The sequence below is a fragment of the Myodes glareolus genome, chromosome 4 (assembly GCF_982192425.1).
Source record: "Myodes glareolus chromosome 4, mMyoGla1.1, whole genome shotgun sequence".
Lineage (NCBI taxonomy): Eukaryota > Metazoa > Chordata > Mammalia > Rodentia > Cricetidae > Myodes > Myodes glareolus.
The window spans coordinates 35,859,319-35,882,583 of NC_142029.1; the positions used below are offsets into that span (position 1 = coordinate 35,859,319).

General features: G+C 37.1%; 1 protein-coding gene across 3 annotated transcripts in view; it reads right to left on the minus strand.

Annotated features, from left to right (window-relative positions):
- The window catches only part of Tinag (tubulointerstitial nephritis antigen), a 101,282-nt gene that overhangs the window by 42,874 nt on the left and 35,143 nt on the right, over nt 1–23,265 (minus strand). For all 3 annotated transcript variants that reach the window (XM_087905383.1, XM_048423994.3, XM_087905382.1), the window contains exons 6-9: nt 22,171–22,321; nt 19,466–19,646; nt 17,442–17,487; nt 14,117–14,240 (exon numbers count right to left, since the gene is read on the minus strand). In XM_087905383.1, coding sequence (XP_087761509.1) covers nt 14,117–14,240; nt 17,442–17,487; nt 19,466–19,646; nt 22,171–22,321 — 502 coding nt within the window. The remainder of the gene's footprint in view (nt 1–14,116; nt 14,241–17,441; nt 17,488–19,465; nt 19,647–22,170; nt 22,322–23,265) is intronic.

The window sequence follows — 23,265 nt, forward strand, 5'->3', positions numbered from 1 at the left end:
TAGGCTGATGACATATACAGGCTTACATAAACAACCCAAGTCTTCACAATGTCACCTACTACTGCATTAGTTCTTAAATTGGGGAGATATCTTGCAAATTTTAAAAATCCAACAATGCTAAAGTCCAGAAAGTAAATCTCCTTCTTATTTCAATTATCATAAATTATAAACCCTACTTTCAAAAATATACTTTAATACATTTTATTATATACAACATATACTAATATTATAAACTGTGCAGTTATACATAGGTTTTAAAATGTGTTATAAAGACACATAAGAGGGTCACTCTGCAGGGGTGGCTCCACCCAGCTAAGCTCTCCCGCCTCCTATCCCAGCTTTCACCCAGGTCTTCTTTCCTCTATTCCTCCCTTCCCCCTGGGGCCAAAAAATTCCCAAGCTCAGCTGCCTTGTGCATGCTGGGACTGGACTGTAAGCACAAGCCAGGAGGAGGGAGTTCTTGTGTTTCAAAAGCCTGCTTGAGGAAAGGTAGGCCTTCTGTCAGTGAGGTCCCTGCCCAACAAGGGAACCTGACCCAGTATCAGAAGATCTAATAGAGAGCATTGGAAGGAAGAGATGGGCAGACATCAAGGCAAGAATTCCTACAACAATCTGAAAAACAACACAAAAACACCAGATCCCAGCGACCCTACAATATAAGGACTTGAACACCTTAATCCAGAAGAAGTGGGAAAAAAGTGCTATTATGAAAGCAATAGAGTCGCTTAAACAGGATATGAATAACTCCCTTAAAGAACTGGATGAAAAGTATAACAAAAGTTTGAAGAAATGAGTAAAGAAATGGATGAGAAATATAACAAAAAGTTTGAAGAAATGAGTAAATCCGTAAACGATACCCTGGGAAACCAAGAAAAAACAATCAAACAGGTAATGGAAACAGTTCAAGAATTGAAAACTGAAATGGAGGCAATGAAGAAAACACAAACTGAGGGCCGGCTGGATATGGAAAAGCTAGGTAAATGAATAGAGACTATAGAATCAAGTATAACCAATAGAATACAAGAGATAGAAGAACGAATCTCAGATTCTGAAGACACCATAGAGAAAATAAACGCTCTGATCAAAGAAAACGGCAAATCCAACAAATTCTCATCACAAAACATTCAGGAAATGTGGGACACAATAAAAAAAAACCAAATCTAAGAATAATAGGGTTTGAAGAAGGAGAAGAATTGCAGATCAAAGGTCCAGAAAATATATTCAACAAAATTATAGAAGAAAACTTTTCCAACCTAAAGAACAATATTCCTATGAAGGGTCAAGAAGCATACAGAACACCAAATAGACTTGATCAAAAAAAAAATCCCTTCACCATAAAATAATCAAAACACAAAACATACAGATTAAAGAAAGAATATTAAGAGCTGCAAAAAAAAAAGGTCAATTAACTTATAAAGGTAAACCTTTCAGACTTACACCAGACTTCTCTATGGAAACCATGAAAGCCAGAAGGTCCTGAATAGAGGTACTGCAAAAACTAAGAGACCATGGATGCAATTCCAGACTACTATACCCAGCCAAGCTATCGTTTACTATCAATGAAGAAAACAAAATATTCCAAGATAAAAACAAATTTAATCAATTCGTAGCCACAAATCCAGCCCTACAGAAAGAATTAGAAGGAAAATCACAACCCAAGAAATCTAACATTGCCAACACTGCCTACAATAACTCAGACATCTAGCAGCCCTCCACAAGCACAACTCAAAGAAGGGAAACACACAAATTCTACTACACAAAAAAAATAAAAAATAAAAAAAATAATAACTGGAGTCAACAACCACTGGTCATTAATATCACTTAATATTAATGGACTCAACTCACCTATAAAAAGGCACAGACTAAGAGATTGGATATGAAAACAGGATCCAACATTCTGCTGTTTACAAGAAACACACCTCAACCACAAAGACAGACATCTACTCAGAGTAAAGGGTTGGGAAAAGATTTTTCAAGCAAACGGGCCTAAGAAACAAGCGGATGCAGTCATTCTAATTTCCAACAAAATTGACTTCAAACTAAAATAAATCAGAAGATATGGAGTCAGACATTTTATACACATAACAGGAACAATTCATCAGGAGAAAGTATCAATTTTGAATATCTATGTCCTAATATAAAAGCACCCACCTAGGTAAAAGAAAAACTTTTAGAACTCAAGGCAGTCATCAAACCACACACACCAATGGTAGGAGACTTCAACACACCTCTCTCACCAATGGACAGGTCAATCAGAGGGAAACCCAACAGAGAAATAAGGGAATTAATAGAGGTAATGAATCAAATGGACTTAACAGATATCTATAGAACATTCCACCCAAATAGGAAAGAATATACCTTCTTTTCTGCAGCTCATGGAACCTTCTCGAAAATTGACCACATACTCGGTAACAAAGGAAACCTCCACAAATACAAGAAAATATTAGTAACCACCTGTGTCTTGTCGGATCACCATGGAATAAAGTTAGAATTCAACAACAATTCTAACCCCTGAAAGCCTACAAACTCATGGAAGCTGAACAGACAACTACTGAATCACCCCTGGGTCAAGGAAGAAATAAAGAAAAAAATCAAAGTCTTCCTTGAATTTAATAAAAATAAAGACACAACATACTCATAACTATGGGACACAATGAAAGCAGTGCTAAGAGGAAAGTTCATAGCACTAAGTGCCCAATTAAAGAAAACGGAGAAAGCACACATTGGAGACTTAACAGCACACCTGAAAGCTCTAGAAAAAAAAAAGAAGCAGACTCACTCAAAAGGAGTAGAAGGGTGGAAATAATCAAACTGAGGGCTGAAATCAACAAAATAGAAACACAGAAAACAATCCAAAAAATCAACGAAACAAAAAGTTGGTTCTTGGAGAAAATCAACAAGATTGACAAACCCGTAGCCAAACTAATCAAATGGCAGAGAGAGAACACTCAAATTAATATGAAAATCAGGACATAGCCACAGACACAGAGGAAATTCAGAGAATCATTAGATCTTACTACGAAAGCTTATATGCCACAAAGTTGGAAAATGTAAAAGAAATGGACTTGTTTTTAGATAAGTACCATTTACCAAAGTTCAAGACCAGGTGAACAATCTAAATAGACCTGTTAGTCGCGAAGAATTAGAAGCTGCTATCAAAAACCTCCCTACCAAAAAAGCCCAGTACCAGGTGGTTTCAATGCAGAATTCTACCAGAACTTCCAAGAAGAGCTAATACCTATACTCCTTAATGTATTTCACAATATAGAAACAGAAGAGTCATTGCCAAATTCTTTTTATGAAGCTACAGTTACCCTGATACCAAAACCACACAAAGACACAACCAAGAAAGAGAATTATAGGACAATCTCACTCATGAACATCAACGCAAAAATTCTCAACAAAATCCTGGTAAATCGAATCCAAGAACACATTAGAAAAATTATCCATTATGATCAAGTAGGCTTCATCCCAGAGGTGCAGGGCTGGTTCAGCATACACAAATCTATTAATGTAATCCGTCATATTAAGAAACCGAAAGAAAAAAACCATATGATCATTTCATTAGATGCTGAAAAAGCATTTGACAAATTCAACACCCCTTTATGATAAAGGTGTTGAAGAGATTGGGGATACAAGGATCATACCTAAATATAATAAAAGCTATTTACAGAAAGCCGACAGGTAACATCAAACTGAATGGAGAGAAACTCAAAGCCATTCCACTAAAATCAGAAACACAACAAGGCTGTCCACTCTCCCCATACCTCGTCAATATAGTGCATGAAGTTCTAGCAATAGATATAAGACAACATAATGGGATCAAGGGGATTCGAATTGAAAAGGAAGAAGTTAAACTTTCGTTATTTGCAGATGTTATGATAGTGTATATAAGCAACCCCAAAAACTCTACCAAAGAACTCCTACAGCTGATAAACACCTTTAGTAATGTGGCAGGGTACAAGATCAACTCCAAAAAATCAGTAGTCCTCCTATACACAAAGGATAAAGAAACAGGGAGGGAAATCAGAGAAACTTCACCTTTCACAATAGCCACAAATAGCATAAAATATCTTGGGATAACTCTAACCAAGAAAGTGAAAGATCTATTTGACAAGAACTTTATGTCTTTGAAGAAAGAAATTGAGGAGAATACCAGAAAATGGAAAGACATCCCCTCGCTTGGATTGGGAGGACCAACATAGTTAAAATGGCAATTCTACCAAAAGCAATCTATAGATTCAATGCAATCCCCATCAAAATCCCATCAAAATTCTTCACAGACCTTGAGAGAACAATAATCAACTTTATATGAAAAAACAAAAAACTCAGGATAGCCAAAACAATCTTATATAATAAAGGAACTTCTGGAGGTATAACCATCCCTGACTTCAAACTCTATTACAGAGTTACAGTATTGAAAACAGCTTGCTATTGGCAAAAGAACAGAGAAGTTGACCTATGGAATCGAATAGAAGACCCGGATATTAACCCACAAACCTATGAATACCTGATTTTCGACAAGGGAGCTAAAGGTATACAATAGAAGAAGGAAAGCGTCTTTAACAAATGGAGCTGGCATAACTGGATGTCATCCTGTAGAAGAATGAAAGAAGATCCATATCTATCACCATGCACAAAACTCAAGTCCAAATGGATTAAAGACATCAACATTAATCTGACCACTTTAAACCTGATAGACGAGAAAGTGGGAAGTAGTCTACAAGACATAGGCACAGGAGACCACTTCCTAGGTAGAACCCCAGTAGCACAGACAATAAGAGAATCAATGAATAAATGGGACCTCCTGAAACTGAGAAGCTTCTGTAAAACAAAGGACACTGTCAGTAAGGCAAAAAGGCTACCTTCTGACTGGGAGAAGATCTTCACCAACCCCTCATCAGACAAAGGTCTGATCTACAAAATATACAAAGAACTCAAGAAACTAGACACTAAAGCTCTAATTAACCCAATTTAAAAATGGGGTAATGATCAGAACAGAGAATTCTCAACAGAAGAGCTTTGAATGGCCAAAAGACATTTAAGGTCATGCCCAACCTCCTTAGCGATCAGGGAAATGCAAATCAAAACAACTTTGAGATACCATTTTACACCGACCAGATTAGCTAAACTCAAAAACGCCAATGATAGCCTATGCTGGAGAGGATGTGGAGTGAGGGGAACACTCATCCATTGTTGGTGGGAATGCAAACTTGTGCAGCCACTGTGGAAATCAGTGTGGCGGTTTCTCGGGAAACTGGGAGTCAACCTCCCTCAGGACCCAGCAATTCCACTCTTGGGAATATACCCAAGATATGCTCTATCATACCACAAAAGTATTTGTTCAACTATGTTCATAGCAGCACTATTTGAAATGGCCAGAACATGGAAGCAATCTAGGTGCCCCTCAATAGAAGAATGGTTAAAAAGGGTGTAAAACATATACACATTAGAGTTTTACTCAGCGGTAAAAAACAATGACATCTTGAATTTTGCATACAAATGGATGGACATAGAAAACACTTTACTGAGTGAGGTAACCCAGACCCAAAAAGAGGAATATGTCATGTGCTCACTCATAAGTGGATTGTAACCATAATTAAAGGTCTTTGAGCCTATAATTCGCGATCCTAGAAAAGCTAAATAAGAAGGTGAACCTGAAGAAATCATATAGTTATCCTCCTGGATATTGGAAGTAGACAAGATTGCCAGGCAACCTTGGGTGCAGGGGGGGCGGGGGGGGGAGGGTGGAAGGAAGGGGAGATGGTTAGAGAGAGGGGAGTAGGGGAGGATTGGGGAAAGCTTGTGGAAATGGGATGGTGGAGGGAGGAAGGATGGATATGGGATCAGGGAAGTATATATCTCAACTAAGGGAGCCATTTTAGGGTTTGCAAGAGACTTGATTCTAGAGGGGTTCCCAGGTCCAAGGAGAGTTCCCCACGTTGTTCCCTGGACAGCAGAGGAGAGGGTGCCTGAACTGGCCTCGGCCTATAACCATATTGATGAATATTTTCCATATCACCATAGAACTCTCATCTGGCGATGGATGCAGATAGAGACAGAGACCCACATTGCTACACTGGACTGAGCCCCCAAGGTCCAAATGAGGAGCAGAAGGAGAGAGAACATGAACAATGAAGTCAAGATCAGAGGGAACCTTCATCTGACAATGGATGGAGTTTGAAACAGAGACCCACACTAGAGCACTGGACTGAGCCCCCAAGGTCCAAATGAGGAGCAGAAGGAGGGAGAACATGAACAAGGAAATCAGGACCGTGAGGTATGAGCTCACCCACTTATACAAGGGGACTGATCTAATGAGAGCTCACCAAGGCCAGCTGGACTGGGACTGAATGAGCATGTGATCAAACCGGATTCTCTGAATGTGGTTGACACGGGGACTGTCTGAGAAGCCATTGATAATGGCTCTGGGACTTGTTTCCTCTGCATGTACTGACTTTTTGGGATCCTAGTCTGTTTGGATGCTCACCTTCCTAGACCTGGAGGGAGGGGGGAGGAACTTGAACTTCCCACAGGGCAGGAAACCCTGACTGCTCTTAGGACTGGAGAGGGAGGAGAGGGAGTGAGGGGAGTGGGAGGGTATTGGGAGGAGGAGCGGAATTGGAAACTTTTAGAAATTAATAAAAAGAAGTCACATAAGACTTCAAAAATATTAAATCTATCCCTGATTAAATTTTTGCCAAGAAGAATCAAACCATAATTTTAAATCAGGTATATTTTCTCATACACATTAAAAAGAAAAGTATAAGAAAGAATTATTTTGTATTTGAAAGTAATCTTAACACACAAATTAAATAACTTATGTTGTCTGCATTAATTATTACAATTGTATGTCTATGTGTATTGATTAAATAATCATAGCAGAAATGTTCATCCAACTGTCTTGAATTAGTGCATTAAAATAATTAGGAAAGCATTCATAGATCCACCTGGAAAGGGGAAATAGACAAGATTGCCTGACAAAATTGGGAGCATTGGGGTGGGGGGTGGAAGGGAGAATGGAGGAGGAAGAGGAGGTGAAATAGGAAGGGGTGAGAAGAATTTGAGGGAACAGGATAGAAGAGATGGAGGAAGGGCAGAGATGAGAGCAAGGAAAGAGATATTTTGACTGAGGGAGCATTATAAAATTAGCAAGAAACCTGGCACTAAAACAATTTCCAGGATCTGCAAGGATGACCCCAGCTAAGACCCGAAGCAATAAAGGAGAGGATACCCAAACTGGCCTTGCCCTATAGTCAAATTGATGAATATCTTTAAATGTCACTATAGAACCTTCATCCAGCAACTCATGGAAAAGAGGCAAAGACCTGTAGCAGAGCACTGAGCTGAGCTCCCAAAGTCTAGTTGAAGAGTGGTAGGAGTAAGAACATGTCTCTTCTCTCACTGGGTAATTACTTAACTTTTATAAATTATAAAAAGTCCTTCATACTACTGACTCTGACATACTACTGACAAAAATATTCAGTATCTGTATTCTGGCCCTTACAAAATACAATTTCAGTTTTCTAATAGTTATTTAGCTATTATCAGGCTTTCAGTTTGATCAGGGCTCGAATCTTTCTCTGTTCCACTCATAAATAAAACCCTACCATTTGCCCAGAAAATGTGATACATAAGATATTGGTTAAACATAATAAAACACTGATTCAAAATATTATTCTCTTTGAGTGATATATAGACTGCAGCTCCAATAAAATTTTATTCTACAGAGATGACAATAGGGAAAGTAAATACTTGTCTTTTTTATATAATTATCTAGAATTTCAAACAGCAAATTTGCTCGCTGAATTCTGTCAGTGATCCTGAAAAGCATTTGCAAAATAAATAGTATTCATGCAATGCATTGCCAACCTTGGACTCAGAGTAAAGGAAATCTCAGGGTCATAAACAGATCATGATGAGGTAGTGTGATTGTAACATAGGGAACAAGAATTGGAATGGAAAGAAAAAAAATGAAGGGACTCCTTAGTTTTGTCAGTAATATTTTCTAATTAGTAGTACAAGAAACAACACTGACTAAAGATAAAGTATTTTTTATTTAACAGCATCCACAAACAGGATCCAGAGATAAATAGAAGTGTCCTAAATTTATTTATATATGTCCTTCAGTATCCTGGCTTTACACATATATCCATCCCTTCCTGGTAGAATCAGTTATGGACATATCTGCTTCTCATTCTGTGTTAGCTACTTTTTCATTGTTGATACAAATGTTTAACAAGAAGAAACTTTAATGAAGAATGTTATATATTTTGTTATGGTTTAAGCAGATACAGTTGATCTTGGTGACCAAGGCATAGCAGCAGAAATGGCTTATGTTCACATCCTGATACGTCACAGAAAAAAATGCCCATACTCTGCCGGATCTCTACTTTTCCTGTTATTATCCCGTGTGAGACATCAATCCATATGACGGTGCTGCCTACCTTGAAGGCAGGTCATAAGACTTCAGTTGATCCACACACACTTACACACACTTGAAAGTGTGTTTGGGTGATTTCCTAGGTATTTGTTAGTCCAATGGAAATGACAATGGGAATTAATCATCAAAACTCGAAATTACTGAAAAATGAGACTACATATTATTCCAGCTTTTGTTCCCTGGTGTTAAGCACTGAATATAAACTCATAGTCATTTGTTCAAGTGAATTAAATCTAATAGCTTTGAATTCTGCACAAAGGACCCCAAACAATTTGTTGAGATAAATTTTTAGGTACTTCACAAAAGTATATTGAGCTCTTCAGATGAGGGACATTAACTTTCTTGAGCTACTTAATTATTCTCTAACTCACTGATGCATTTAACTCCTGAATGTGGTAATTACCAAATAAGGAATTACTGGAGGAGAAAGGAATTAAAATCTACTGCCGGGGTACCAAACGATGTCCAGATGACCCAAAACCTTTGTTAGAAAATAGATATATTCTTACAAAAAAGTTAATTTGTTAATTATCACAGAAGGAAGATAAATTTACAAAGGTCCCAAATTCCAGAAGCTTAGGAAAGTGAACAAATTACTGTGCCTAACAAGGTCAAGACAAGAAATATACAAACAACGGCAGCAGTGAAATGGAAACATATTTAAATCCCCTCCAACCACAGCCTGAGTGAGGATAATAGTGAAGCTACCGTGAGCATCATGACTACCCAAGCAGTAGACAAAGACAGTGAGCAGTTCTTGTGAATCAGGGAGCTCTGAAAGAAAAAAATCATCTACCTTATAATGTGTTATGAGGAAGATTTTCTAGACCAAGGATATCACCAGACAAGACAAAAATGGATATGAAATGCACAAATGATGATTAGAAAAATGAGCTTTTGAATTGATGGGGATTCGAACTAGAGTTAAATCTTCAATCCCAGTGACACAGTATGAAGTCACTGATGCCTCAACTTAGAGTCCATGTGCTTCCTGAAAATTCACGACACTATTAAGATCAAAGAAACAAACTTTAAGCATCAGTACCTTTGTTCTATCTTTAGTGAGTGAAGCAGTCATAATAAAAAAATCCTAACTTTAAGGAATAATGGAAAAATTCATTTTCACTATACCAAAATAGGAATAGAAATGAAGAGACAGCACTCGATTCAACCCTTTTCTCACTGAACCCAAATATCAAAATTCATCTTTGAAAGTAAGTCAGACTTTAAAGATATTTCTCTCAAGATCTTTCTATTAAGACCATTTGCAGACACCATTCCCTTCCCAAACTACCCATCAGTGATCAGAATCCAAACCATAATCCCAGCAGTCATCTAGAAGTAATGGCTAAAAATTGAAGCAACATAATTCAAAGAAAGAAGGCGAAGAGAACTCCCGGGTATCAAACACCTGCAAGAGGTGTGTTAGGAGACTCATTTAGCCGTGTTTCACCTGGAATAAGAACCAGACAAGCCTCTAGGAAAGAAGAAGAAAAAGAAAGGGTCTGTGATCAGGGGTCTAACATCCACAAAACTGAATCAAAGGTAAGGACTATTTTGGCTTTCCTTTCCAGTTTCTTCCTATCTTCTTTCTTTCTTTTTTCCTTTCTTTCTTTCTTTCTTTCTTTCTTTCTTTCTTTTTTCCTTTCTTTCTTTCTTTCTTTCTTTCTTTCTTTCTTTCTTTCTTTCTTTCTTTCATTCCATAACAATCCTAGCTTTTCCTCCTCTCCTCCTGCTCCCCCACCTTCAGTCCATCCTATTCTAACCCTAACACATGAACTGAGTTTGTGGAGCCCATTCTCTATGGAGAGATACCTTGCTCAGCCTGGGCACAAGGTGCCAGGAGAGCCTTGGTCCTGCCTCAATGAGGTGATGGAGCAAAGTTAATTGACTTCCCAAGAGAGAACTTACCTTCCTATCTTATTTTTAAACTAAGAATTGCTGAATTTAAAGATTAGTAGCGACAAGTGAGAACTAGCTAAAGCAGAAGCTAAAGGGGTCACTTTTCAATAGAAAAAAAAGGATTAAACATGTGTCAGGAATTAACACTATATTAGGTGAGTTGGTGTTATAAGGTCATTGTGCAAACAGACCTGGTCTCGGGAAGTTTCAGTCTAAATGATATATGGATCAACAAGAAGGGATTATTAAATCATTCACTAAGAAAGTTATAATTATATGAAACTGTAGAGAACAGAGTGGCAGGTAAAGAGAAGCAAATTAATAGACAGAGCAAATAGTGGCTTCCATAGGATATCAGAGACGCCACACTGATAAGGGAAATCTGAGCAGACTAGATGAAGGTGTATACAGCAATGGGTTGGATATTTGGTAGAAAAGCATTTTAGGTGGAAAGAGTATAAGTGAGTAGAAGTTGACATCAAAAAGCTGGTAGCCATGGTAGTGTAGTAGGAAAGACAGACTTTTACAAAATCATCACCAAGAACTTTGCATTTACTCTGAGAAAAATGGAAAATTACTGTAGTGTTCTAAGCAAATTAGCAGCTAGATATGTTCTACAGGGAAATCCTGGTTTCTATGTTGAAAACACAATTAGTGGAAAAGGCAAAGCTCTACCACTGATCCAGCTACAAAGTAAATGTAATGGGTACTCAGGCAAGTTCGGATGATACAGAGTAGTTGGTTTGGGCTATAATGTCAACAGACACTGTGATATACTCAAAATGGGTTGTGAGGAGAGGAATAAAGGATAATTCCAAGGTTTCCACTCAGAGTATGTGGGAGAATGGCTGTGGTGATTTGAAAGAAAATGGCTCCCAAAGGGAGTAGCAGTATTAGTGGCCTTGTTGGGGAAATTGTGTCATGTGGGGGTGGGCATTGAGGTCTCTTTTGCTTAATCTCCCGTCAGTGTGACTGTCACTTTGACTTCTTGTTGCCTGCAAGATGTAGCACTCTCAGCTCCAGCACTGCGTCTGCCTACACACTGCCAGGCTCTCCATCATGATGATAAAGGATTGAGCCCCTGAAACTGTAAGCGAGCCACCCCAATTAAATATTTTCTTTATAGGAGTTGTGGTCATGGTGTCTCTTCACAGCAATAAAAACCCAAACTAAGACAACAGCTTTCATTGACTCGGTGGGAAGATGATGCTGCTGCACAGAGAAAGAGGAAGACAGAGAGCTCTATTTTGGAAGTGCCAAGTTTGAAGCATCCATCTTGTACATGAAGAGATGTTGCATAGTGCACAAAATATACATGTCTGAAGTTCAAGAGAGAGTTATAACCCGAATATATCATTTAACTGATGCCAGTTTTTATCTGGTGCTGAAACCAGAAAGAGTTCAGAGAGTACTAAATTCACCAGAGAAAGACGGAGAAAAGTAGGGAGAGGAGAACAAGACCTGAGGCCACAGTTTGACAACTACAGCAATGAAAACCAAAACATGAAGGGAAAAGAAACCTGACAAGTTTCAACAAGTAGTGACACATCAGGAGGGGAGAACAAGCAAGTGTGAAGTCTGACAAACAGTGTTAACAAGATAGAAACAATTGATAGCTTTGAGATATGCAGGTTTTACTAAGGTAATGGAGTGAGTAAATGTGAGAAAGAACTTGGTAAGTTTAAGAAAGACTTGGGGAGGAAGTCTTGAAGACATTGAGTGAAGGCAAAGTCTGCAAAGGAGTTAGTATAGAGAACATTAGTAAATTGGGAAGACGCTGAGCTATGAGTAAAGGTTTTGCTCTTAAAGCAGAGATCTGAGACACATTACTCAAATGAAATCAAATCTTATAAGAAATGGGGAAAACTCCTCAGTGAGTCCTTGAATAGTTGTGAGGGGTGGGGGCACACTGCAAGAAGAGGAATGTAGAGGAATGTAGGGAGAACAAGATATCATCTCTGTGTGCATTCTGCAAGAGAAAGGCAACAAATACAGACAGTGGTGCTTGCAATGCCAGGAAATGTGTTCTAATGACTTTTCAGTGATATCTGACATGATTATCCTTCAAGAGCAAGAAGGAGCATCGGGATTTTGAGATACTCATTTGAAAACAGAGAAAAAAAATATAGGTGTTTAGAATTCAAATGCCTAATAGCATAAGACATCTAATTGAAATTCATCACTATAAAATGATATAAAAGTAAAAACAATATATTTTTATTATTTGGTGAGATAACACAAAGATTTAGGCAAGGAAGAAGAGTCAATGGTATAATGATGGTTGGTTTTAATGCCAGCTTGTCGCAAATTAGAATCACCTTGAGTAGGGAGCCGCAACTAAAGAATTATCCTAATTGCCTTATTGATGCAGAAAGATCATCTGAGAGTAGACAGAACCTTCAGTAGCAGCTCTCTGAAGGAGACATTATAACAGAAGGATGAGATTTTGTCCTCTCTCTTGCCTGCCCAGACCTCCTGCTTGCTACTGAGTTGACTTATCCTGTTGCTTTTTTTTTAAGTTTATTAAATTATAAAAGTTTTCATTTCCGCCCCACCTCCCAACACCCTCCCACTTCCCCCACTCCCTCTCCTCTTCCCTCTCCACCCTCTACATCCCTAAGAGTAGTCAGGGTTTCCTGCCCTGTGGGAAGTTCAAGTTCCTCCCCCCTCCCTCCAGGTCCAGGAAGGTGAGTATCCAAACAGACTGGATCCCAAAAATCCAGTATATGCAGAGGAAACAAGTCCCAGTGTCATTGTCAATGGCTTTTCAGAAATATCCTGTTGCTTTTGCTAGTAATAATTCCGTGTTTGATAGCAGAATGAGCACCTAGACTCCATTACTGACTGACAGCCCACTCTCCAGGAACCTTTCAAGTTTTGGGGGCCAGATTGGGACTGCTAAAGTACCCAGCCTTGTGGACTGACAAACTACTGAATTCTTGTGATCTCTGAGATAAGATAGTCACTGGGGGGGTCTATTCCAAGTTCTGAGATACCCAGCCTCAAGGACCAAGCCACTACTGGGTTGTCAGCCTCTGTGGTGCAAGAAAACTGTAGTTATTACCTTTATGTAAGTCTAGTGAATACATTCTCGCACATTTATCCTCCCTGTTCTGTTCCTCTAAAGATCTCTGACTGCTGAAGTGTATGTGTAAGGGAAATTATAAAGATTTACTATGAGGTCATAATTAAGTAAGTACATAGCTTTAGATGATGATCAGTTGAATATGGGTAAAATTGAATGAATTTATTACAATATACAAAGAGCTGTTGGATGCCAGGATCAGGAAGAAAATGAACTGGAAAAAAAGGGAAATTCTAGTCAGAGGGGAGTACAGATATATGAAATTGAATTCCTAAATTTAATGATGAAAAGGCAAATAGAGAATGTACACATGAAAATGAGCTAACTGGCTGGGCGGTGGTGGCACATTCCTTAATTCCAGCTCTTGGGAGTCAGAGGTGGGATCTCAGTGAGTTTGAGGCCAGCCTGGCCTATAAAATTAGCTCCAGGGCAGCCAGGACTGACACAGAGAATACTGTTTCGAAAAATAAACAAAAAAAAAGAAAAGAAAAGAAAAGAAAAGAAAAGAAAAGAAAAGAAAAGAAAATGAGTTATCCGAGGCAACCAGAAGATATCAGATACAGGCTCAAAGAAATATGATTGAATATGCAATCAATCAATGCTATATAGGTGTTTCCTCTTATTCTTGACTTTATTTTTCAAAAATTAAAAAATCCAAACACTGAAGATGAAAGCAATTGCCTTACCCAGTAAGTTTGACTGCATGTGTCCGAAGTCTTTTAAACTTTTCTGATTCTTCATTTGTGCCAACAACATGTCTGTATATCCCTGTCTTATAGTAGAAGAAATCTTCATGGACTTGCATTATGGCTGAAATAAGCCCAACAGGATAAACAGCACAGTTACTAAAATGTTCCTTCAAAATCTCAGAAATTCTCCCAGAACAATCAACAGTAAGGTTGTGGGGAGTGGGGTCTAACAAGAGAGCACATCTAATTTTCTTCTTATCAATTGGTTACACACTTTTCTTATTACTTTTAAAAAAAATCTCAGCTACATAGAATGTTACTTATCTACCAGTTTTACATGGAAAACGTCTTTCAAATTTTTGTTTGTTGGGTTCTAATAAAAGAAAACTTTATACAAAGGAATATTCTGGCAGGATTTCATCCTTACTGCTCTGGAGACCTGAGTCTGTGCTGCAGTCTTTAAGAAAAACCAGAGCCTGTGCTTCCTAAAACCCTTCTTCATTCCTTCTCTTACATTACTTCTTTTCAATTTCATGCAGTGCTTTGTGGAAGGGCTTGTGCCATTCAGGTTGAAGACTTTAAATTTCTCCCTCAGGAGGCATCTACTGAAGATTTTTTTTTTTAAATTGGGACTAGCTATGGCTATCATGGTAGCTAAGAATGAAGCTTACTTATCTTAGCTCAATATGTGTTTTAAATAAAGTAAGAATGAAGGTCACTGCATTTGCTACATCCTATGGTGATGTTCATGCTGCAAAGGGAAATGTGGCTTTTCATGTTCTGCTTTTAGCTTCGTTCTTTAGCATTCAGGTCCTTTGGGAGGCTCGAAGTGTCATTGAAAGTTGAATTTTCTTTACCCACTATAAACACGTCCCTCACAAGGTTTTAAGAATTTTTAGGTTGTACTCTATGCAAATTTCTGCTTTCTGCAGGTTTTAGAGAAATGCTCACAGTATTATTTACTCAAGGTTCAATCCATTTGACATTTTTCTGTTGTTGTTCCCAGGCAGACAGAAATGCTGTAAGTTAAACCAGGTTACAGCAAGCAGGCAATCAAATTGCATCTACAGAAAGAACCAAATGGCATTCTTTTCATTCACAAAAAAATATAAAGATATTTCACCCAATGATTTTCCTCTCTACATAACCACTGAGTCATTTAACCCTTACTGTCAGCTCTACTTTAAATACCATGGACAAGATATATTGTGACTGCCATAAAATACTGCCAGCTAAAGCATGTAAGAAGCCAACATGAATGACACAAAGTGCCTTCTTCCTTCAGTCTCTGATATTAAACCAAAAACAGATGAATCTGCAAACCTGTGAGTGTATAAGAACCCGCTCTGCACTCTGAGTCTTAGAAAGCGGCACACAGTAAACTATTCCACAGAACTGTGAGACGAAGCGAGGGTGAAAGACAGAACCACCAGTGTGGACTTTATCTTGACTGTGGCTAAGGCTGCCAAGAGATATTTTCTCAACAAGTTCAAACTGAGAATTCACTGATTCAATTTTTTTAATTCTATGACCTTGATAATTTAGTAAGCGAAATTTACAAAAGTAAGGCAGCAAAGTAAGCCTCAGTTTTCTACAACATTAAAAAAATTTAGGATCCAGCTTTATTTTGATTGAGAACAGAGGTTGGGGGGTAGTGTTACAGTGATGTGGAGGTTCAGAATGCTTTAAGCCAAATTACTGAGTAATGAATTACCAAAGTCACTTAAGCAGGTAATGTCAAAATAGGGCTTGTGAGTTTGGCCTTTAATTAAAATTTCTTCTGTCTTTTATATTTGTCTCACAGACACCACTAGTCAAAAGCACATAGGAAAACTACACACAAATTCTCTGTTATAACAGCAAACAAATTTTGCACATTTAAGAAGAAAAGAGCCTTATCTATTGGTTGCAAAGTTAATGTAAAGTTTTCATATGTTTTAAAATTAGGAAGTCAGGACGCGAGGGGTGTGCCCACCCATTGAGACGGTGGGACTGATCTAATGGGAGCTCACCAAGGCCAGCTGGACTGGGGCTGATGAAGCATGTGATCAAACCAGACTCTCTGAATGTGGCTGACAAAGAGGACTGACTGAGAAGCCAAGGACAATGGCACTGGGTTTTGTTTCTACTGCATGTACTAGCTTTGTGGGAGCTTAGGCTGTTTGGATGCTCACCTTCCTAGACCTGGATGGAGTGGGGAGGACCTTGGACTTCCCACAAGGCAGGGAACCCTGACTGCTCTTTGGACTGGAGAGAGAGAGGGAGGTGGAATGGGGGGAGGGGGAGGAAAATGGGAGGAGGTGAAAATTTTTAATAAAAAAAATGCAAAAAGATAAAATTAAATTTAGCACATGTTTAGCATAAGTTTTGATTTTTTGATAAATAATTTCAACACAAATATTAAAATCCATGATTCCTCCTATATCAATACTAATCAGATCAGCATTCAGAATTAAAGGGGAAAATTAACCAGTAGTCCCTCAAATACACAGCAAGTGTTTTTAATCTGTGTCCCACTGTATTGATGTTATACTCAGACCTTTTGTGTTCACTACTTGAATTCCCATTTCACACCTCATTGGATTTGTTTTCCAAGGCACTTCATGGAAAATGTTATACAGAAAATACATCTTGTGTATTTATCTTTATCAGCGTTATTGGTACAAGACAAATTCCAATAAAGAAAAGGAATCAGATATATACCGTTAAGTCAAAATCTACATATAGTATACCACTGTAAAATTATATTATTTAGTAATATTTTACTACCAATTTTAAATTTTAAAAGTAGGTCAAATTATAAAATGGTTGTGTAAACCACAAAAGCCATCCAATTTGTTTGATTTTCCTTGACCTAATACAAAGAGGAAATATTTACTTTATTTATATCAATGCTTACTGGGTTTTTTTGTCAACATATTCCTAAAGCCACCTACTAAAAGTGTTTAAATATTTATCTGTATGTGTGATTCTTACAAATTACCAAGTGGATAATGTGAGTTCCATTGGATTAATTACTGCAAGATAGGTGCCTGTCAGGTGGTCCATGATAACTCTGCAAAGATTCAGCCAGGTTTCCTTCAATGTGTCACTATCATTTAAGAGTTCAAGCAACAAACAAGTTTATCTTCTTAAAGTAAAATGGAAGCTCATGATATGCTTTGATGAGTCAATCTTCTGCAACTGCACAGACTAGAAGTGTTGAACTCCTATGAAGATGCCTAAGATTTCCTTTTTTTATTATGTTCCCTTGATGTCATATCATGTCACATTGTTTACTATAGAAATTTATAACCGAAAATGACATTTCATCTGATCTTACCCTGAACTGGTCCATTTCGTATGATTTCTCTCATAATCTCTGTTTCCTGGAATGAAAAATATCATTGAGCACTAATGAGAAATACTAAAGCTAATGTCTTTATATGTGTATAATATGAGCTGTAGGACAATCCATTTAGGAATTACATAATCCTTAGATACTTGGCCACTTGCAGCTTGCTGCAGTCCTGCATTGAAATGGCCATATGTACTATAATGCAATGATAAACTTTTCAATGGCCATATATGCCCTAATGCATTGATGAACTTTTCAATGGCCATATACACCCTAATGCATTGATGATCTTTGAAAGGGCCATATGTACAATAATGTACTGATGATCTTTGAAAAAGCCATATGCGCTATAATGCATTGATGACCCTGCTAAAACCAGTGCTTGCCCATTTGCTTTATTGATTTTTTATTACAATACTTTTGGAGTGGAAAAAATTATACTAATTTTTTATGGCAATAAAGAAAGTTAGAAGATTGAGCTAGTGAATATTCATGTTACCTCTGGTCTTTCGATCACAAGAGCAGCTTCACCAAACTGATGAGTGAGGCTGTACACCAACTTCATCACAAACACTCCTATTTGTACTTAGTGTCCCCTCAATAGGGAGGCAGTTCATTCATTCCCTAAGTCTTCCATGTACATTTAACACAAAGTTTTTAATATAAACTCCGATAGAAACAAAATTTTGATGCTTCATAATCTTTAAGATAGTTACATGTTGGTGGTTTAGACAGGCAAAAAAACAGCTAACTTCAGAACCATATAATATGTTCTATTATAGAGACAAGCTTAAAAAACCATTGATAAAAACAGAAAACAACTACATTACACGACAGCTTAAGGAAACTATAATCTTCCCTTCTTTTACTATTTCCTTATGATTTTAAACTCTTACTTCAATCCATTTTTTGATAATATTTATATACCCGGGTACAATTTTCTGAAGAAGAACAGTATCCTACAATAAATCCAGTTAATCTGAAGACAATAATCCCACTTGGAAGTAAAAAAAAAAAAAGCAACACAAAATTTTGCCATAGGTCTGGACCTTTCTTGTTCAAAGTTTCTTCAGGTGGAAAGGTGAATAAATAACCATTTGAGTCAGAGAAAATATTTCCTATGTCGGTAAAGAAGACTGAAAAGGCATGATCTATGCAGGCAATATAGAACTATCTCATTTATTAAGATCATTATAGGTAAGTAGAGGTTTAAATACTGGCAAGACATTAACTTCTGTACATTGTAGGTCAACCATGCACAAAAGGCCAGTACACCATGATAAAAACATTGTATGATAATCTCATAAAAACTGTGGTAATCAAAGGTTCATGTGTTTCTTAAATGAGTCTAGATAACCTGGATGAGACTGGGTTAAAACTGGATGAGCATTAAGCATGACAAGCTGTAGTCTAAGGGGATTTTTCTCACTATGTGGAGGTTCACTTTTGAGGACTAAAGCACGAGATCAATAAAGGGAATTACTGCCCCCCAAACACAGGGGCTTAGGTGTGAACTCTTCATTTCCTGCACATGCATACTAAATAATCCAGAATTTAAACCTTCATTGGGGAGGGCATTCTAAATTTTATGCCAATCCCTTGCATTTTTTTGCTGTAACAATTACATTGCCTTACAACTGATCAAAATGCAAGTTTTTAATGGGCATTTTAAGAATAGCAACAACTGTATGTGAACAGGACAGGGAGATTCAGTGGTTATTTCAGAGATTCAGGCATTTGCCACCAAACCTGAAGACCTGAGTGCCAGTTCTAGGACACACATGATGTAAGGAGGTGTGCCAAGCTGTTCTCTGATCTCCACATGTGAAGTACACTCATCCGACACACACACACACACACACACACCATAAACAAATGCAGTAAAAGTAGAGAAGTATATCTGCAAACACAACATTGCTTGTCTATAACAATTTAAAAATAGTAAGATAACAGCAGAGTTATCTAGTTTGAGAATGACATCTTTGTTAGTCCTTTTAGTTTAGACTTACATTGGAAGAGACTCTGTATGGGGGAGAACATTGGTAGATTCTGTTGGATTTCTCAAAGCTGTTGGGGCATGGCTTTGTGGCATGCCGTTTCCCCCGTCCATCTGATCTACTTGCCATAGCACAGATATTATTGGTAGTGTTTTGGTCCTTGAAAAGTGGGTAGCATGCATGAGACACCAGTCTAAGAGGAATAAGAAAAAAACAGAATAGTATTCAGGAAAATGCCATAGTACCCTGTCTATAGTCAAGTTTGTTGATTTTGCTACTTATTCACCTGCATAACTCTGAACGGTCAGTCACCTACAAAACACAGCAGCCTAACAATACTATAATCCTCCCTTTTTTACTCTTATGATTTTGAACTCTTGCTTCAATCAATTTTTGATAAATATACTAAGCATGAAATTTCCTGAAGATAAAAAGTATCCTGCAATAAATCTAGGTAAATATGAAGACATTTACTTGATTATTTGTTGATGGAATATTCTGAAAACTTCACTTTTAGAATTAAGATTGTTTTTTTATTTTGTCAACACTTCAATTACATTATCTTTTTTCTTAATATTTCATTGAATAAGTATCTAGTTCATGATACCATGGGGAAACAATATAATTTTTATGTGATATTAAAATTTATAAAGTAAATTGTTCTAAGTTGTATATTATATAAAAACTAAACTATTATTGATAGATTTTGAAACTGAACCATGAATAAGTTATTTGGACCCAAAATATTTGCCTCCAAATTTCACATTACCTTACTGTATAGAGAAGTGGATAGTATTAAAAGAAAACCATGTAATTAGTTATATAAATAAGCAATACCAAAATGACCATACCCCTTGACAAAGAACTATGAGCATTTAATGAGTGCTGGGAGAGAAGAATTAGCCTCTCCCAGGGAAGAGCCTTCTTATTGGCTATCAAAGACAATATGGTCATCCCTGAAACTGCATACAGGCAAACAACAAAAACTTACTCACAAAAAAATGTTGTATTTATGTTTATGTACATAAATCCCATAGTGTATGTACATATATATGTATTTGTGTGTGTGTTTGTGTGTATGTGCAACAAAAATAATCATAGTAAAATTATATATTTGAGAGTTGGGAGAGGCTAGACAAAGAAAAGGCAATAAAGGAAGTTATATAATTCTATTTTAATTAGAATTGTATCCTTTTTCTAAAGCTATTATTGAATCTCTAAAGCTTAGGTAATGATATCAGAACTTTGGTCTTAAGATAATCAGGTTTAAGTGAGATCATGAGAATAGGCCACTTATAGACGGGATTATTCTCCTCATAAAAAGAGAAACTATTTCCTTGCTACATGGTGATACTATGAGAGGGTAGATATTTGCCAGCCAAGAAAACATCACTTCTGATGCACTGAATCAGTCACCATGTTGATTTTGACTTTGCAACTCCAGAATAAAATGTCCGTTGTCTATATCATTTTGTCATGTTTATTTAAACAAATAAACATAATGATATTTAGTTGGGTTGCAGTGCCAAATTATGTATAATATATTTAATATACGCGCACATATTAAGTTTGTGTGTGACACATATGTGTGCACACATGTGTGATGGTGCTTGTGTCCTTAATTACATATATGGAAGACAGCAATTGAAGTTGGTTTCTCTTCATTCTTGTCTTCTTTAGATAGAGTCTCTCACTGAATTTAGTGTTTATCAGTGAATTAGTCTGTCTGGCAAGTGACTTCCTGCTATATTCCTGTTTCTGACCCCATGTACTGATATCATAGGCTAGATATATATGCTGTCTCATAGCAGGTATCTTGGTCCTCTTCATGTTTCTGACCTTCTTCTGTAATTTGTTCTAAGATCTAGGTGTAGGGGTTGCATTGTAGATATGCCAACTGTTTCAATTGATCAAAAGACCAAGCAAAAGTTAACCATACTGTTAACTTTTGGAAGATACCAAATTAGGCAACTTCCATTCACAACAATTCTTTACTGGCTGAAATATATTAAATGAATTAATGTATTAGCTCCCATTAATACCTGCCATGCCTCTTACTCATGACTAGCTATGATCAGATGCCATGAAATAGCAGTCACTTCAGTCTTATATAATAAAGAACAAATATCTCTATCAGCTTGGGTTCCCTTTGTTCTTTAATAACTTTGTCGTACATTAGACATAGGATATTATATAGCTATCAAACTACATGAGACTGAAACAATGCCACTTGCCATTTTCCATCCAATAGGATAGAAACTAATGGGTCATGGAAACTCTAAATTGCTCACTTATTTTATTTTTCTTGTGTTTAATCTGACTTTTCCTGGAATTCTATATTCCTCAGTCTGGATAGCCAGATGGAATAACAGATTTATCGGTGACATTGACCAATGTTACTCCCTCTGTGAAAACCCAATAAAACTATCTGGCTCAGAGCAACAGGAACAAATACTTCCTTGAGTTTTCATATTAATTTAGCTAGAAATGTGGACTTTCTTCCAACACTATTTCCAGTGGCTGATATGTTAGCAGAAGCCAAGTGCAATATATATTTAAGTGTGGCATTTACTTACAGTTATAGAGATGTGGCATGTTTTTTAGAGTTTCTTTTTGTGAAATAGAATCTTGAAACCAGTCTTTTCTATATTCTCACGTAAAAAAAAAAGAAAACACTCATAAGAATCCTTAGAATCACATGTCGAGCAGTTATTTACCCACGTTTTCTCAGGAACCACCAAGCCCTGTCAATGCTTCCACTGTTGCATCCATGGCGGTACTTGGCACAGCAAGAGATCAAATTCTGAGGGGAGAGGTTGGCCGTGTACCGACCATTGGACTGAATTGCTATCCGGTCAGCTGCCACACCTGTTTCAAACAAACTACTGATTAACATTCAAATAACATGTGAGGTCATAGTTCTAATACTTTTTATTTGAACCCTCAACGACATTTCAAAATTGATATTGCTCCAGTTACTCACTTCTCAAAGGCTTTTCTAGTTCTGTAGTCAGTTATAGCCTATATATATTTGAACTTTCCTTCATTAAGAAACCTGTCAAGTGGCGGACTTATGAAAGGAAGAGATTTATGCACTTGAATTGTTTAACTCTTGCACCTGGAAGAGCACCTTCCCGAGAGCTGCAGATAAATCTGTGTAATATGAAAAAATTAACAGGAATATTAACTATAATTTAATTCATTTTTAATTAATCCATTAATCTAGGGTAACTTTATACTCTAAAGTAAACCAAATCCCTAATTTTTCCATTGACTTCTGTTGCAGCTTCCCTGGAGGTCATAGTTCTGCTAATTTAAGGTGCTACAGATCCATTATACTATAGCTTACATAGTTAAAGCATACTTTTATATTCATCATGTGATTAAAAATAATGTTATTTTAGTAGACATGTAGTTAATTCTACATATACAGATATAGGTGCACACATAAATCTATGTGCATATATTGTATGTGTATGCAATGAGGCGATTGGGTTAGTAGCTGTGGTTATAACCATCATTAATATACTAGCATTAAAAGTAATTAGCTGCATTTCACAGTTGCTTGAATGACAAACGTCCCCAGTGGTCTCCAGAATTTGAAAACTTGTTTCCCAGCTGGTTGCAGCATTAGGGTAGGATTAGGAAATACAGGCTCACTGGAGGAAATGTATCACTACGTGTGGGCGTCTTCTGTTTTTTGTTTGGTTGTATTGTTGTTGTTGGAATGTCATGACAATACCATGCATAGTATTTTAAAATTTTAACATGAAAAATAAACATTAACTGGCAAAGAATAGAAAAAGAAAGAG